This window comes from Corvus cornix, chromosome 1A, assembly GCF_000738735.6.
Source record: "Corvus cornix cornix isolate S_Up_H32 chromosome 1A, ASM73873v5, whole genome shotgun sequence".
In the NCBI taxonomy this organism is placed as follows: Eukaryota; Metazoa; Chordata; class Aves; order Passeriformes; family Corvidae; genus Corvus; species Corvus cornix.
The window spans coordinates 68,423,088-68,440,348 of record NC_047057.1 but is presented as its reverse complement, the minus strand read 5'-3'; the positions used below and the strand labels follow the sequence as shown (position 1 = coordinate 68,440,348).

Here is a 17,261-nt window from a genome sequence, read left to right as displayed (position 1 = left end):
GCCCTCCCTCAGCCACTGGCGTGCGAGGCCCGCCGCGAGCGCCGCCTCTCCGCCAATCAGCGCCGGCCGCGGGCCGTGGGCGGGGGAGCGCGCCCGAGCGGCGATACAAGGCGGCTGCTGATTGGCGGCTGGCGTGACCAATCGGCGGGCGTCTCTCATCCGGCGGGGTGCGTGTTTCCGGAAGACGTGGCCGCCGCCGCTCCCGCTGGTCCCGCTCCCGCTCGTCCTGATCCCGGTCCTGCTCCCGGGCCCGCCGCCACCATGATCTCCCTGTCCGACACACAGAGTAAGCTCTGGCGTCGCTCCTGGGGGGGAAGCGGGGAGGGGCCGCCCGCTGCGGGGCTGGGGGCGTCGGGGGCAGGGGGTCCCAGGGTGGCCGGGCTCGCTGGGCCCGCACCCTTTGTCCGCGGCGGGGCCTCCCGGGAGCGGCCGAGCAGCGCCCGGCTGGGCCCCTGCGGACCGGCCGGAGCCAGCGGCGGGGTAGGAGCGGACAGGGGCGGGGGGGCAGCTCTCACGGCCGCATCCCCGCAGTGGAAGCTGCGGCGGCCCGGTGCGGCGGTACCATGAGCTGGCGGGGAGCACGGAAAGGGAAATGGGATGGAGAGCGATAGGGGAGCGCTCGGCAGGGTCCCTCGCCCTTAGGAGAGCTCTGTCACCAGCGCGGCCGGCTTTTGTCTGGGGCTTGGAGTGCTCAGTGTGCCGTGGTGTGGTGGGATCACAGAATGGTTTGGGTTGGAAGAGACCTTAAAGGTTATCGAGTTCCAACCCCGTGCCATGAGCAGGGACACCTTCCACCAGACCAGGTTGCTCACAGCCCCGTCCAACCTGGTCTTGAACACTTCCAGGAATCGGGGGGCATCCACAGCTTCTCTGGACAACCTGTTCCAGTGCCTGGCCACCCTTACGGGAAAAAATTTCTGATATCTAACCTAGCCCCTCTGTGGGTTTGTACCCATCGCACCTTGACTGATCACTATGAATGAATGAATGAAAGCTGAGCGGTAAACAAAGTAACGCTTAGCTCGTATCCTCCCGTGTGCCTCCCTGTGGACGTCAGTGGTCTGGAACCACTTAATTTTCTGTAAATGGCTTTAAAAATACTTGTATGTGGCCATAGTTTTGTTTCCACTGAAGTACTTGGAAATAGAGATGAAAGAAATTGGTGCCAGACTTTTTTCAGTGGTGCCCAGCAACAAGATGAGGCGGAATGGCAGTAAACTAAAAGACAGAGCTTCACCTCAAGATGAGGAAGAGCTTCTTCCCATTGAGGGTGGCAGAGCCCTGGAAGAGCTGCCCGGGGTGGGCGTGGGGTCTCTCTTTCTGGAGACGTTCCAAACCCACCTGGACACATTCCTGCGTCACCTGCTGTAGGTGACCCTGCCTTGGCACGGGGGTTGGACTGGGTGATCTCCAGAGGTCCCTTCCAGCCCTAACAATTGTGATTCTGTCATAACAGCTTAAGCTGCAAGGTAAAAGACAACGTTGGGCCTTTGATTTAAATTACCATCTCATGTATGATGCATTTATCTTATGACTGCCACAGAAGGATATGAGTCTGCCTGATAAGCACCACAGCATCAGTTATGGAGGATGGTATGAAAAATTTAGAAAAAAAAAAGTTAAAATAACCAAGTTTGATAGCAGGATACTGGAAATTGAGGTATTGGAGAGCCAGTTAAGGCCAAGGATGAAGACAGGCAGCAGAGTCTAGCAGCATTCAGGGTCAATGATTTCTTGAGATATTCAGATATTGTGCTGCTTCTGGAATGAGTACTAACCCTTGGGGTTAATTTTTAGATTTCGGAATGTTTAAACCCTTATGGGCATTGTTTTTGCCTTTAACTTCCTGTCTGGAGTATTTGTTAAGCAGAAAAAGAAAGATCTCTTCAGAGAGAGACTCACTGTTTTTCTTTTCCTTAGTTCCTCATTTGGGACCTTCAGCTATTTCCACTGCTAAAACTGTTGGTTTTAAATGTCAGAGACAAGAGTAGTAAATGAAATACTGTGACATTTAGGGATTTTAAGGATTTGGGGTTTTTTTCAGTTTTTCTGAAATTCTGAAGATAGTTCATCAGATATTTTAAAACTCACGGCTGTCTGGAAAAATACAGAGTTAGCCAGAGAGTCACTGGTGGAGTAGTGTGATAAATACCTGGAGAGAACCACTGCATTGGTTGATGTTTGGAAAGTTAATTTTGCATCTGTAGTCTAGAAAATAGTTTTAAGTGGTGCATTGAATGGTGTTATAAACCACCAGTAATTGCAAAAGAATGCACTTGGCTTTTCCCAAATTAAATTTTCAATACTGAAAAATACTGCTAGCAAAATAATAGTTATACATTGAATATAAACTGTATTAGTTTTTGTCTTCTGGGAGCCTATAGCACACAATTCCTTTTTATGTTGCACTATATAGTGCACTATAAAAGACTGGGGATGTGCATTGTCTGCCCTAATCTTTCACAAGCAATGTATCTTAATTTTTAATCTTAATACCTACTAAGATGTTTTGACACAGTGCTGCAGCACTCGTGCACAGCTTATGGAATTTCTGGAGAAACATTGATCAAGGTTTGATCCCTTGTCTCAGGAAATCATAATCAGAATAAATGCAAGCTGGCTAGTGTGTGTTTCTGCATTTCTAGGCATTGATATGTTGTATTTGACTAATGTGGGAAAGCTCTTCTGGCAAAGGAGAAAGCATTTAAAAATAGTCTGCTCCCTCTATAAATATTCATAGTTTGTTGTTGAAAAGATTTTATACAAAATGCCAGCACTTTTTCTTTTCCTTCCTCTAAGAACAGTAGTTAAATATATTTCCAAATTCTGATATAAATCAAGTCAGTAACACCCTCTGCTGAGATATCAGCACCAGAGGATAATAGTCGTGGACCATTCATCTTCTTCCAGCAGTTATTTTGGGATAATGAGAATAATGTTCCTTTCTCTTTTTTCCCTTTCCCTCCACTAACCAGAGAATATGGGTGACTTCTGAAGTGAATCAGAATCCATTGTGGCAGAAGTGATTACAAACACGTTTCGGGTGATTAGAGAAGTGTCAGAGTGGTGATTGCAGCAGCTGTTGGGAGTTGGCCTCTGCCTCCTTGCCAGATCCATACCTTGTGCTGTGTCTGCGGGAGGAGTGAATACTCACTTCCCATGACTGCATATTTATCTTGCTGGCAGCTGGTAATTCCTCTGGAGTCCTGCCTCCCAAGTTTTTTCCCTCTAGAATACAGATTGTTTCTGCTCTTCTGAAGTAAAGAGTACTAGAGAAAAGGGCAGTTGCAATTGGTATATTGCCTTCAGTCAGCAGATCGATTGAGAATACAATTTGCAGTTCCATTTTTCATTGTGAGCAAGTACAGAGAGTGCCTGTAGTAAATTGATTGTACTGAGTTACTTAGTGGTTTTAATTGTGGGGTGTTAAAATGCTCATAGTAACAGTTTAAAGTGGCAGGCAATACTACAGAACTACAGCTCTAACAGCATGTACTCTGCAGCCATGCTGAAAGCCAAGCCCTTACAGAAGTTTGGGGAGTGGCATGTTGCTGGAACAAATCTCTTTGAGCCGTTTTGAAATTTATTTCCAATAACTACTTGGAAACAGGCCTGAAACAGGCGTAGTTATCCTCCTTTACTCCCAAGCTCATCAAGTGACAACAAATGACCAACTACACCTACTAAGTGCAATTAAAATATATTGAGGTAGATCTGCCAACAGTAGCACTGAAAGCTGTGATTGTGGGTGTGGTTTTTTGTTTGTTTCAGGACAGGCTATGCAAAACTATTTGGAATTTCAAAATACACATATATATGGGCACATACTGGGCTGCCAGCCTGTCTGTAGTATTAGGGCTGGTTTTGCTAAGCTGTTTTTGTGTTCTATAGGTTTCTAAATTGTCTGGTCACAGGGAAAGCAATAATAAATGCCTGTGTTTTTGCAGACGTGTTGCTGCTGTTCCTGGTTTTTCTCTCTCATTCAGTCTGTGTGAGAGTCAAAGGAAGGCTTTAGAGATTTAAAATTAAAAGCTGGATGTATTATTTCTAAGAGCAGTCTTCAAGATACTTTAGAGGCTGTTATCAAATGGTAGTTTTAATCATAGCTTGACATTTTTAGCCCGGTTTCTCATACAAACCTTCCATCCTACTCTTGGCTTCCCAGTATTTCTTGAGCATCCTTTGCAGAACTCGAAGTTTATAGAATTACTTAGATTGGAGAAAAACCTTTAAGAGCATTGAGTCCAACTGTTAACCCAGCACTACCCAGTCTACAATATAAGCAAATATATAAAGTACAAAAGATATTTTTAAAAAAATCTACAAATTAAGATCATAAAATGAAAAATTTCATAAAATGAAACTGCTATACAACACTGGCAGTCTAGAGATATTGTATCTGTGTAATGTAAATCTATCATTTAATTATGAAAAATGAAATATTAAGCATGAAAAATATAATTGAACATTAATCCCTCAATATTTACTATCTAATAGTTTTGTGAAAACCGGCAGTTGTCTGGAGACCCAGGCTAGTGTCTGATAGCTGTCAGCACATGTGTAACTTGGAAAACTCTTTCAGGATTCATTCAAGTTGTGTTCCATCTGGAAACTGGGGAGAGTTGGACTGCTATGCAAGGTTTTGGGCAATTGAACATGGGGTCTCAGGAGGATGGAGAGAACCAGGGTACTTACATTACTGTGCTAAAGATAATGGGATAAGATCTGCAAGTTCCAGAATATTCTGAGTTGAAAGGGAAGGATCACAAAGATCATTGAGTCCAGTTCTTCTGTGAATGACCCATACGGGAATCAAACCCATGACCTTGGTGTTATTTGCACCGTGTACTGACCAACTGATCTAATCTGGAAAACAAAGTTTGATTTTCTCTTTACAAAACAATCCTTTTCTCCATACTAGCAATTAATCAAAAGGGACGTATGTCTTTGCCGTATGTATGCATTGCTTTTGGTTGCATTCAATTTCAGTGTCTAGTTCCAAATACGGACTTTTTTGATAAACAGCTTCCAAAGATCTGTCTGTTGAAGTAATTGGTATCTACAAGATTTACAATATTGGTACACTCAGGGAAGTTTCTAAATTTAAAATGTCTTTAGATTGGATGTTCTAATTTTTTTCCCGATTTTTATGTATGACTTTATCTTGGTACCATGTTTTGTTACATGCCTAAATTTGCTTTTTTTCCAGAGATTGGAATGGGACTAACAGGCTTTGGAGTGTTTTTCCTCTTCTTTGGAATGATACTCTTCTTTGACAAAGCTCTTTTGGCTATTGGAAATGTAAGTGCCTTTTCTGCACTGCTTAGAATCAAGTATGTGATCTATTAAAGATAAACTAAAAATAGAAGAGTATGTTGTCAGTTTGAAGCTGCATGACAAAGATTACTGTGGTGATTTGGTATAAAGGAGGAGTTGTGCTCAGTGATAGGAGTGATTCATTTTTCCTGACTGAGGTTAGAACAGCTCACACTGATGTGAATATCACCTTGGGTCAGGCCTGTGGGATGTTGGTAGACAAGAAGCAGCTTGTTCCACAGTTGTTGTGCTGCTGCAAATGTGATTTTTTGTGATCCTCTAAGATAACTGTCAATTTAAGTATATATTTGGATTGCTAGCGAATGTAGCTTTGCAGTGCTGCATGAGGAAAGAAAGAAGTATGAATTGCTGACAGTTCTGGCTTTAGAAGAGCCAGACCCCCTTCATAAGGAGAGATTCAGTATCTTCAGCTTTTACCAAATCGAAGTTGTTGGTCAAAGCAGCACAGAAAATAAATCCTCGTCCTGGTACACGAAATTTCCAATCCAAATATAAAATGACAGGGTGTTTTCTGCATGTGATAATCTCTGTGTCTCTGCTGTTCTCAGCTTTGCCAGCCAGCCAAAGCACAGCCTGGTTGGTAGAGGTTCACCCCCTCATGCTGATGCCTAAAAGTTTGCGGTCAAAACAGATCAGTTTCATTTTCAAATACTGAGATTCACTGAAGAAAAATACAAAATAGTGTATCTGAATTTGGGTGCATTAGTTGAAGCATTGTTATGAACCATCAAATCAAGTGTGCAGTGGAAGAGGGAAAAATTAAATAATGCTTATTTTTTCTTTTCCTAATGTAAGGTGGAAATATGAGCCCCTGTTTAGGGAAAATGATGAAAACATAGGTAGGAAGAGACAATGACAGGCTATGTGGTAACCAAAGATAATGCAAGAAAAGGTACTGTATCCTTGCAGAGAGTTGTTTTTATTAAAAATAGTTTTATTAGAAAGGGCAGGAGGTTCTAAGACAGTGATTAATTAAATACTGTACAAACTTAAACTTGAGTAAAATAATCTTGAGTAAAATCTGAGATGCCATCGCTTTCTGTGCTTACAAGCTGAAATAAGTATGAGTACTGTTGCTGCAGGACACTAGAAGTAGTTGTAACTAGTTGAGACTAGTGTGATAGCTTTCAATCTATACTGGAACAATTAAACAGTAAAAAGGCTCTACACAGTAAAAAACAACTGTTCAGCTGTTTTCCTTCTCTGGTTTTGCACTATGAGTAGATCAGTACAAGCTGTTGAAGATGTCAGTGGCACAGAACAGGTGCTTTTATGTGTGCTCTTAGTTTTCAGGAACCTTTGCTGTCAGTAGTACGAAGCTTCAGCACCACTTGTGGTTAAGACTGTATGTATGTGACAAGGCAGATACAACTGTTGTCAGCAGGTCTTTTGTCTTGAGTGTGTTTGGCAGTGACCACAAAGGATAGACTCTTTACTTTCAAGCAGTTGAGAGCTACAACTGCTTTAAGATGGACCTTACAAAAGAAAATCAATAGTAAATTCATTCTCACCATCTGTCTTTTGGTATTAGAAGTTGTGCAAGAAAAGCAGTCTAATTTTTTAAAATATATATGTATATGTTTACATGCTGTACTTGGGAACATAATTACCTATTTTCTTTCTTTGGTTTGTTTTTGTCTTTTCTAGGTTTTATTTGTGGCTGGCTTGTCTTTTGTTATTGGTTTAGAAAGAACATTCAGATTCTTCTTTCAAAAACACAAAATGAAAGCAACGGGCTTCTTCCTGGGTGGTGTGCTCATAGTTCTCATTGGTTGGCCTTTAATAGGAATGATCCTTGAAATTTATGGGTTCTTCCTATTGTTCAGGTAAGTCTTGTTTGAAAATAACTTTCTGTGTTGGTGTATCTAGGAATAAATGTGTTCATGTAGTGTTTCTGTGTTAGAGTTGACAAAGCAGCATCCTTAGATTTTTTGTGAAATTGTTTATTTACAAGTTGGTAAGTATTTTTCCAAGACTCAAATCTGCTAATGTTTGTGAGGCATTTACCAAAGTGACTTTGATAATATTGATGTCTAACCAAAGAATTGTAAAGCTTCAAAATATGTGGGAGCCCAAATTGTTAGCAGTGTGAAGTTTAAATATTTCCTCACAGAAAAGGGATACTTGGTACTTTTTTTGGTGGGGAGTTTGTTCCTTTCTTTAACAAACAGGGCAAAATATTTAGTTACTACCATCCTAACCATCCTAGGTTTGTAACCTTACCATTTCATCATTATGGCAGCCCAGGGAAAAGATGTTTTCTGTCATGTTTCGTTACAATTGTGCCTTAGAGTCAGAACTGCTTGTTTGGGTTAGCAGTATCTTGACTGAGTTAAAGAAAAATGGAAATTCTAACTTTTTTAACAGCCATCTTGAAACATGTATAACTCTCACAGTGTGTCACTTAAGTTCTTTATAAATGCAACTGTAATAGTGAAAGAATTTGACTTGTTACAACCTGCACAGATATCTGTATTTTTATCTTTATTTCCATGGTTGAAGTTTCCATGCTTCCCTACAGAAAAAAGCAAAAAGTACGCACAAAAGTAGAAAGGGAGGCTTCTAGTTGTTCTTGGACTTCTGTCCCCATGCAGACTGTTTCACTAATGCTTATTGATCAAATTTCAGACCCTGAAGTGTTCAGCGAATGGCTAAATAATACTGTCCTGTTAATCAAAGTGAAACCACTGTTCTCCTGGAGCTCTTTTTGTACTCAGTAAAATCATATGTTAATCTGGTATTTAGTTCAGATAAAATGTTTATTTTTAAAAACAAATCTGAACTTGGCTCCTGCTGAAGACAGTGAAATTTCAGAAAATGTATTTTGTGGGTTTAATGTATTTCTTATTGTTCTACTCTGTGTTACTTTGAATTCTGTCACTGCAAGTGCTTTGATAATCACAGTATTTCACTGAATACATTGTCACTTCTTGGATGTAGTGCTTGGTTTAATCAGCCAGTACAGAGCAAGTAGAATGTGTTTCCAACAAAACACTCTCCTTTTAAAAGATCTCAGAAGAGTTATAATGTCTAAGCAGGTATGCTTATGGATTATCTAGTGGTGCTAGCAAGGTAAAATAATGTTGAGAGGTTTATAAAAGATCAATAGTTACCCCTAGGACAATCCCTTAGCCTGAAGGGTATCAACAAGGGACAGATAATTCCATCTGATGATCTGTTTTAATTTAAAGCATCTGGAGACCAGTGGTTTGGACTGAATGATCTTAAATGTCTTTTCCATCCTTGATGATTCCGTGATTCTGTGACCATCTTTTCCAGTGCTTAATAGTTGATAGAATCTAAATCCCTTGCTTCAAGGTTGGCTAGTGACTACTTCAAGCAAAGCTTTTTGTTTTGCTTCAGTCTTGTCGACTTCAACCATCATCGTGTTGTCAGCAACTTGCTCTTTTCTGCAGAAGTTAGAAATGAAGTCTTTCCTCAAGCATCATTTTATACTGTTCCTCAGGATCTTCTGCTTGGTTGCATAGCAGAAAACTGACCTGGCTCTTGTGGGACAGTTGTTGTAATCTAAGGTGCTTTTGGAGCCTTGTTCAGATTATAGGTGTGCAGAGTTATGGCTGACGATATTATCCCTGCTGTACTAACTGTTCTTTATTCTTGCATACAGCAGTTGTTTTAATCTGTTACAAGTGGTTTGCCCTGCATCACAATTTACTGGACTACTGAAATGATCCGGTTTCTGAAAAAAGAAATCTCAAAAAAAACCCTTATTGGTATGGATATTACCCAGCAAATAGTTCTTAGCAGTGTGGTGAAGAGGATGATAACTTGTGAAACTTCACTGTTTCGCTGTGGCTGAGGCCTCATTGAATGTTAATCCTTATTCCATGCAGGGAATGTTCAACACGAGATCGCTGGGAATGCCACCAACTGGCTGCAAACAGCTGAGATACTGCCACAGAAAATTTGTTTTTCTGCTGCAGAGATTAAGTGGGCAGTGCAAGGTCTATACCATAGCAGCTATGCCAGGCAACATCCCTAGGGTCATGATTCAAACTGATGCCATGATGATTTTTTGCCTTTTCTTTTATACCCCTTTTATACCTCTTTGCAACTTCTGTATTCTTGGTGGTTTTTGGCCTACATTCTTGGGCTTGTTTGTCAAGCTGAGAGACTAAACGTTTTAGAAGCTTCGTAGTTAGGGATCAGTGTGCCCCAGACCCCAAGGTCCTCTCCAGAACACATTTTGTAAACTAAGATAGAACCATCCAGGAGAAGGTTCCTTGGGGAGGGGAGCTCACTCGAGCCTCTCATTGGGCAATCTTTGATAGATCTGCTAATTAGTAAGACCTATAATGTTATACCCGATCTTTTGGGGTGGGCATTTTGCGGGGTGCATTTCAGTGCATTCGACCTGGATGTGTGCACCTAAGGATCCTTAAAATAAATACCAAGGTAAAATCCCTTTTCCCCTTCTAACCGTGTTTGACTCTTGATTTTAAGACCAGGAAAAGGCATCAAAACTGCTGACTTAAATTTGGGAAATAAATGAATACACAATTCTGTCATGCTCCATTTTCTTTAGTTAATGTAAAGAGTACCATACATGGTTTTAATTACTCAGAACTAACTTCACCTGTTTCTACAGTGGGTCTTGAATATATTTTCTATAATATAATTATCTCAAAATATATATGCTAGTTTTGAGAAATCAGTTTTGCTGACTAAGTTGGGTATTCTCACCTGAGTTACTTTTTGATGAGCTGACTGAGAGTTGCCAGCTACAAAGAAAATTAAATCCATTTAAAAATACATCATTTCTTTCCTGGTTTTTTCCTTTCTCTGCTGAATGTGTGTTGATATATTTGGTAAACAAGAGTGCTGCTAACAAGTTGCAAGATTTTATGTAATCTTGGTTTAAAAATTACCTGCTATTTTTTTCATGCTATGGCAATATGAGAAAAAATTAATTATAAAAACTAATGCAATCTTCTGATATCTTACCTAAAGGGGGTTCTTTCCTGTGGTGGTTGGCTTTATTAGAAGAGTTCCAGTTCTTGGATATCTCTTGAATTTACCTGGTATAAGCTCGGTAAGTTTGGTATTTCATGCAACAATTGAAGCTTGTTCTGGTTTTTATTCCACTGATTAGCACTAGTTGAAATGCATCAAAAATAAAGCAAATATTACTTTGGAGCAATGACTTCAAGCGCATTCCTGTACAGTTCTTGCACCATACACATCACATTCATTCCCAGGGAGAGACTTGTAGGTGTAAAAGGAACAAAAGGACACGTTTGCAGAAGCTGCCCCTGCTCACGGGTAGTGAAGTGGGAAGAGCCCTGCATTGTGACTGGAAATGCTGGGTTTCTTCCTGCTTCGCTGTTGGCCCTGGGTGACCAGATAGGTAAATTCTGCCACTGCCCTGGGCCTCTTCTCCTGTCTGTACAATGAGGAGGATGCCATTCGTGGTGCAGTATTTGGGTGGACTTATGAAAAGTGGCCTGTAAAAGCAAACAGTGGAATTCAATATTAAGTTGCAGCTTGTATGGTGAACCCAGAAACTCTCATGATGCATAGTCATTCATCAGACATATTTATTAAGGTCCACTGCACCAGGGTACATCTTTTTATTACTAAGATTTGTATTTTTTCAAATGGAGTCTTCAATTTTTTTAACCAAATGGCCAGGGATTTGAAGACAATTAACAGGTACCAGTAACATGCTAATCCAGGGTGTTTCAGTCAACTACTTTTACTGTGCTAATTTTGGTATGTATTTTTAACACAAGCATTTGTAATACTCGTTTTGAAAGTAACAGTTTAAATAGCTACTACTAAAAATTAATAGTGTGAATAACTTAGATACATACAGGCTGTTTTTTAAAAATGAGTGTTCCAGATCATCTCTTCCAATCTCACAGTTAGGCCAAGTTGTGGCTCATAATTCATGATCAATTGAATGTTTCATTTGTCAATTGATCTTAATCATATTTAGTTTGATCATAATGGGGTTAAATCTTATTTTTAAAAGATAATTGTTAATGTTTTGTTCAAAGCCTACGTAGGCTCAGAAGAGAATCCACAGTAATGGTCAGTTGAAATATCTTCCTTGGTCTACTAATGCATGTGTGGCTGAGATCGTATTGTTTTGTTTTAACCATTAAGCTGGCAGTGTTATCTGCATTCTTCTATTTCCTTTCTCATTCTGTTGCATCTTCATGTTGCACTGTTAATGTCTATATGAGAAAAACATGTCATGCAGAAACACAATTGCAATTGTAAGAATTTTGGTTTTCACAAACCTAAACCATGAGACCTTGGTGAGTACTACTTGACTCTCATTTCCAGTCACATACTAACTGTGTAAGTAGCAAGCAGTATTTGAGAGTAGCTTCACTGTATATAAATATCATCAGCTTAAAACCTTTTTGTCTCCTTTTCCACAGCTTGTAGATAAAGTTGGAGAAAGCAACAACATGGTATAATGATGAGAGGGTGGAAGACTGATCTAAACTTTTACTGTATTATTTATAAAATCCCTTTGAAGAATACTCAGCACAAAGATTAAGTTGTGTACAAAGGAAAAAGCTTGTTGCATTCTTTACATAACAGTTTAATTTAAAATGTATAGTCAACAATATACATTAGAAAAGAAGCTCGGCAAGTATGCTTCTAGGAAAGTAACTCCAGAGTTCAGGAAGCAAACTGAAGAGGGGAAAGTCATGGAATAACCCATGTTACAACTGTTCAAGACTATTTTTGTTGGTTTTGGAAAACATGCTAGAGGCAATGAACCCTTGTGGAATTAACAGTGCCTGTCCTTTACCTCCTTATTTTGAAGGTGCAGTAGAGCGAACAGGCCTACATTTTTAAGGGTGACCCAAATTTACCCAATCCTCTGCTTGCTATCCTCAGAGTGCAAAAAATCAAACAGGAAACTTCTTGTGTAACAAGAGATGCATCTTTGCATGAAGGTTAAGATGACTATTCATCTATAAGTGTCAATAAAAAGGAAACCCTACACAGTTCTGTTGTAAACATTTTTGTAAATATCTGGCTGAAATACAGCATTGTTATCTTAGTGTTTCAAAGCCAAATGTTAGTTGATTGTATTTGCCTTCCATTTTGGAATATGCAAAAGGTCAATCTTTAATAACTTTGGTCTTAAATGTTGGTTCTGAACATGTAGAGCTCAATGGGGAACTCTGGAAGCTGACTGGCAGTCCTTCCAGGTTGTTCTCCTTGAGCCATGTTACATGTGCATCCAGATGAGAATGTAGCCCCTTGTCACTAACATGAAAACTTTGTGAAATATGCTTAGTTCACAAAAAAATGCATTAGGTTGAGGTGCTGATGTGAACCCTGTGAAATGTAACTTATCAGAATTTTGAGCTTTGTTTTTAAACAGTTTGAAACTAAGCTTTCTTTGTTTACTCTGGAACTACAAATTGACTTTTATTTTTTACGGTAATAAAATGGAAACTTAAAGTTCTGTGTACGTGAGTCTCTGGGGAGAAAACTGAGTGTCTGGAGCTGACTAAAGATCAAGTGCCAATCTCCATGTGTTTGTAACTTGTTGCTGGGTTATCTGGTTATCTTCAAACAATTTTTCTTGGTTACAGAAACAGCTTTGTTGTTACAGAGGATTCTTGGCTAACCTGGAATAAATGTCCCCCCCTAAAGCATGGGTCACGTTTCTGCTTCTCATGGAATGTTAAACATTGTGCACTTTCAATAGTCCTAGTTACAGTGTCCTCACCTAACAAACCGGGCTCATTCAGTGAATTGTGTTTGTGCAGGCCGGGGGGGGGAGGGTGGTTCTGTTGTATTTCACTTTCTTTTCCCTTTCATGTAATCCTGAACCAATTACCCAATGTAGTATTAAAAGTAGCTATCCAGCCTAAAGGTCTAATGACTGGGGGGGGTGGGTTGTTTCGTTTTGTTTTTTTCCTTATTATGCAGTTAAAATTGGAATTTTTCAAAATAAGTTTAAGTTAAAAGAATCCTTATGTATCAACCCTTTTGAAAGTTGCTTTGAAGTTTATTTGTATAAAACATGGAGTTTTTTCATTGCAAATGTAAGCCACAATCTGCTATCATAAATACTTAATTTGCTTTCTTCTACAAGAGGCACAAAATTATTCAGAAAAAAAAGCTGTTATTTTATAATTAATAACATCTGAAAAATAAGTGGGTTTATTATAAAAATGACCAAAAATGGCTATATTTGCTTGATGGTATGTGCATTACAGTTTACAGACAGGAGTAAATATGACTTGTGGGCTCTACCTCAAGAGATAAACCATTTTAGATAACCCAATTTTAACTGCTCCTATAGCTCTGTTGAGTGTTACAGTGACTAGAGAATAACACTACAGCAGCTTAGCCAACTCGTCCTGTTTTCTGTGGTAGGGCACTAGTCTGTGCTGTGGGAACCAAGTGCTGTCTAAAGTAGACAGTGTTCATCACTTACCTTAGAAATCAGCTACCTGAAGGTTTTCATTCTTCTCTCTTGAAAAATAATGCGATAGGAAAGGTGGATTGTACCACATGACTGTGATTTCTGGCTGCAGCAACTTACTTGGTAAGCTGAAGTACCTTCATCAACAAGAAAGCTGATGATGTCTTTTGGAGGTGGTTAATGTATTGCTGTGGATGATCTTTTGCCTCTGAAAAGTTGGGGTATAGGCAGGTCATCTCATTTATATTTAATTCATTGTTTTTAATCAAAAGTCAATTTTTTGTCACATGTGAACTGTTGTGAAAAGCATCAGAGGGAACAGAATTGTATGTTGAATTTAGCATAGTCTACCCCTCAAGGTAATCTTGTCTTTGAGATGGTTTTGCCAAGATAAATGTGGGTGGCAGCAAAGGTCAAAACAACTTAGCCTTAAAGTGTTTCTGTCCTTGTAAAAATATCTCTAACAGAAACATGCTTGGAATGTTTCCCCTTTTAAATGTAATTTATAATTGCTGCTTTAAAACTCGTAAGGATGGATCTTACTCTGAGAAAATGAATACTGTAAATATCCTTGTCATACCTTGAATAAATGGGTACCTTTTTTATAATTTGTCTTTGTGTCTTTGTCTGCACATTTTAAGAAAGTCTATTGACAAGTTTTCCTTTCCAGAGGGTCGGGAGTACAAGCTGTTACTGCTTGGCTGTCTTACACTGTTGTGGCTTTTACACTAAGTAGGGGCTTGGATTAATGTTAAATGGAAAGGTTTCCTCCCTTTTTTACAACAAATCTTTTACATAAGCATCCCCCTAGTTTTTCAAGTTCCAGTTTTGAGCACAGCACAACAAAACATGAAATTTCAGTTACTTGGGAAACTACCTCCTTTTTTTTTTCTGAGGAAATAACTGTGAAACTTCAGGAGAGAAAGAGCATGTGTCTAGATCTTGGAGCAGGTTTTTAGTCTAGTTCAAGTATATGACCATGAGTTCCCTGTGTCCTAGAGAGTGGCCTGATAAGCAGGTTTACCATTCAGTGGTGCTCTGCAAGCTTGTAGCCCATTGTTGAGGATTTTCACAGAGGGAGTAGAGCAGCAAAGCAAAGCTTTTAACTGGTTGTTGAGGTGTTGGTGTTGGTGCTATGTACCAGTTAGTACCCTAAAAACTTAATTTGACCAAAGTTCCAGCCTCTCAACTAACTTTGACCAAAGTTGCTTGTATAGTAAGGATTCCAAAGAACTGGCACTTCCTAATTCAAGAGGAAAAAACCCCACAGCAATGTCTGGTTCCATTTGTTAAACTATAAGAGGTATAATTTTAAATCTGTATCTAGCTCCTGGCCAGTTACTTTCAGTGACTAGTTGCCATTCATTAACCAGGAATACTTTGGCTTTGTTACTGCTCACAATGTGGTACCATATGCAGTTTAGAGTCTGTCAAAAGCAGTGTAAAGAAAGGAATCCTGTCCCTGTGGCAGATGTCAAAATCAACGTTTTATGGGATTACTTTAAATTGTTTACTCACCAGATTTCAAGGCACAGATTCATCTCCTTGTTGCCTTTCTGGATCATTGATTATCAGTCAGGCTGGAGAGTAGAGTCCACATCCCTAAACCAAACATCTATCTCCCAGCTGTCTCTTCAGAGGTCACTGCTAGCCCTTGGACTCCCATCTCTGCTTCTCTGGCTGCCACATCCTGGCTCGCTTTGGCTGTTCTACCCTTCAGTACCAGCTGTGACATCACTGGCATGTCATTACCAGACTGATTTACCAGCAGAACTTGGCCCTTGTGGCCCATTTGTTCTAAGCTCTGCCCCTCTAGTATTGATCTTGGCACATTAAAGCATCTCTTAGAAGACTTGGATCTCATGTTCAGCCCAACAAAGAGATTCTGCAGCTGCTGTAATCCATCACCAAGCCTAATTTCACCACAATTATATGCTATAGCATCTTCCTCAAACATATAACAATTTACAGAAAAATGACATGGCTACTGTGGGGTAATTTGGTGTGGAATTCATTATCTCAGACGAAGTATTATGACTGATAACTTGATATATGGAGCAATATCTATTTATAGGAATGCATTTATGTGTTGGTTACCAGTCATTAATGGTAGTTTAATTAACAGTTTACCTGCTGAGGTAGTGCATACCCAGAAATGTGCTTGCCAAAAAGCATCTGTGCTGCTGTATGCTTTCTAGCAGACACCATTTAACATTGAGTACTGCTTTTCCGGGGAGTGTGGTGGATCTCCTCTAAAAATATATGTTTGGGGTATCTTACTGCTCACAGAAGCACTGAGCTCATAGCTGAGCATCACAGGACATGGTGGTCCCGCGGTCAGGGGTTCCCCCGCGGCCACCAGGAGGAGCCACGAGGAAGCGAAATTCACAGGCCCCGGGGTCAAGGACGGCAGGAGGAGCCTGGGGGCTTGGGGGATCACCGGCTCCCTGGGAGCACCAGCATGGAGCCCCTGTCCCTGCAAAACCTGGGCAGGAGGTCAAGTGATGATGTGCTCAAGGGCAAAACGTACCTTTTCTTGTCTTCTTTTCAATCAGCCCCAGCGCACGCTAACAGCTCCGAGTCCTATTGCTGGTAAGCGGGACCTGGAAAACAGCTTGAAATTTCCTGACGGGTTTTTTTGTGCACTTCTTTCTGAAGTCTTTTTAGGCTTGATTTAATTTAGGCTGGGGAACCACAGCGTGGCTTTAGAGCACAAAAGAGGATGTTGAGCTTTTTATAGAGCACCGTCAGAGCTGAAATGTTGCACGTCAGCCCCTCTCTGGGCTGGCAGGATCTGAAGCAGCCGGGTTGTACTTGGGACGTCTGGAAAGCAGGCTTTCCACTTTGGCACAGCCTAGCTGCCTCGCTGCCTCCTTTTCTCCAGGCACTCCAAAGCTCTTCCAGTAACATTAGAGAAATCAAGATTTCACATTGATTTCTACAAGTTAATTCTACTGCTTTGAAATACAAGGCTTTTTTGGATCCAGATGTTTTACTCCACCAAACCCACACACCCATTAGGTCAGTCTTTGAATATTGATTTTGTTTTTGTAATGAAACCAAGCAGTTCTACAGTGAATCTTCCAGATGCTCCAGCTGAGTGGCTTTTATCATTAACTGTCAAACTTTGTGATCCAAAGAAGGGTAACAAAGCTGGTGAAGGGTCTGGAGCACAAGTCCTGTGAGGAGCAGCTGAGGAACCTGAGGAAAAAAGGAGGCTTGGGGGAGACCTTATCACTCTCTACAACTCCCCAACAGGAGGATATAGCCAGATGGGGGTCGGGGTCTGCTCTCAGGCAACCAGCAACAGGACAAGAGGAAATGGCCTCAAGCTGCCCCAGAGCAGTTTAAGTTCAACATTAGGCAAAATTTCTTCACAGAAAGAGTGATTAGACATTGGAATGGGCTGCCAAGGGAGGTGGTGGAGTCACCATCCCTGGAGATATTTAAAACAAGTGTGGATGTGGTACTCAGGGACATAGTTTAGTGGTGGGCTTTA

The 17,261-nt window shown here is 40.5% G+C and overlaps 1 protein-coding gene across 2 annotated transcripts; it reads left to right on the top strand.

Annotated features, from left to right (window-relative positions):
• Nucleotides 1-158: 158 nt before the first annotated feature.
• Nucleotides 159-14,370, top strand: GOLT1B (golgi transport 1B). Of its 2 annotated transcripts, XM_039571295.1 has the most exons (6): nucleotides 159-286; nucleotides 5,210-5,301; nucleotides 6,985-7,163; nucleotides 10,309-10,390; nucleotides 11,358-11,391; nucleotides 11,748-14,370. In XM_039571295.1, exons 1-5 carry the CDS (start codon nucleotides 262-264, stop codon nucleotides 11,364-11,366), a joined length of 387 nt encoding a protein of 128 aa, XP_039427229.1. In that variant the 5' UTR covers nucleotides 159-261; the 3' UTR covers nucleotides 11,367-11,391; nucleotides 11,748-14,370. The 2 variants fall into 2 exon arrangements, with proteins under 2 accessions (XP_039427229.1, XP_039427228.1); XM_039571294.1 differs by lacking the exon at nucleotides 11,358-11,391 and having other exon boundaries at nucleotides 160-286.
• Nucleotides 14,371-17,261: the final 2,891 nt, after the last annotated feature.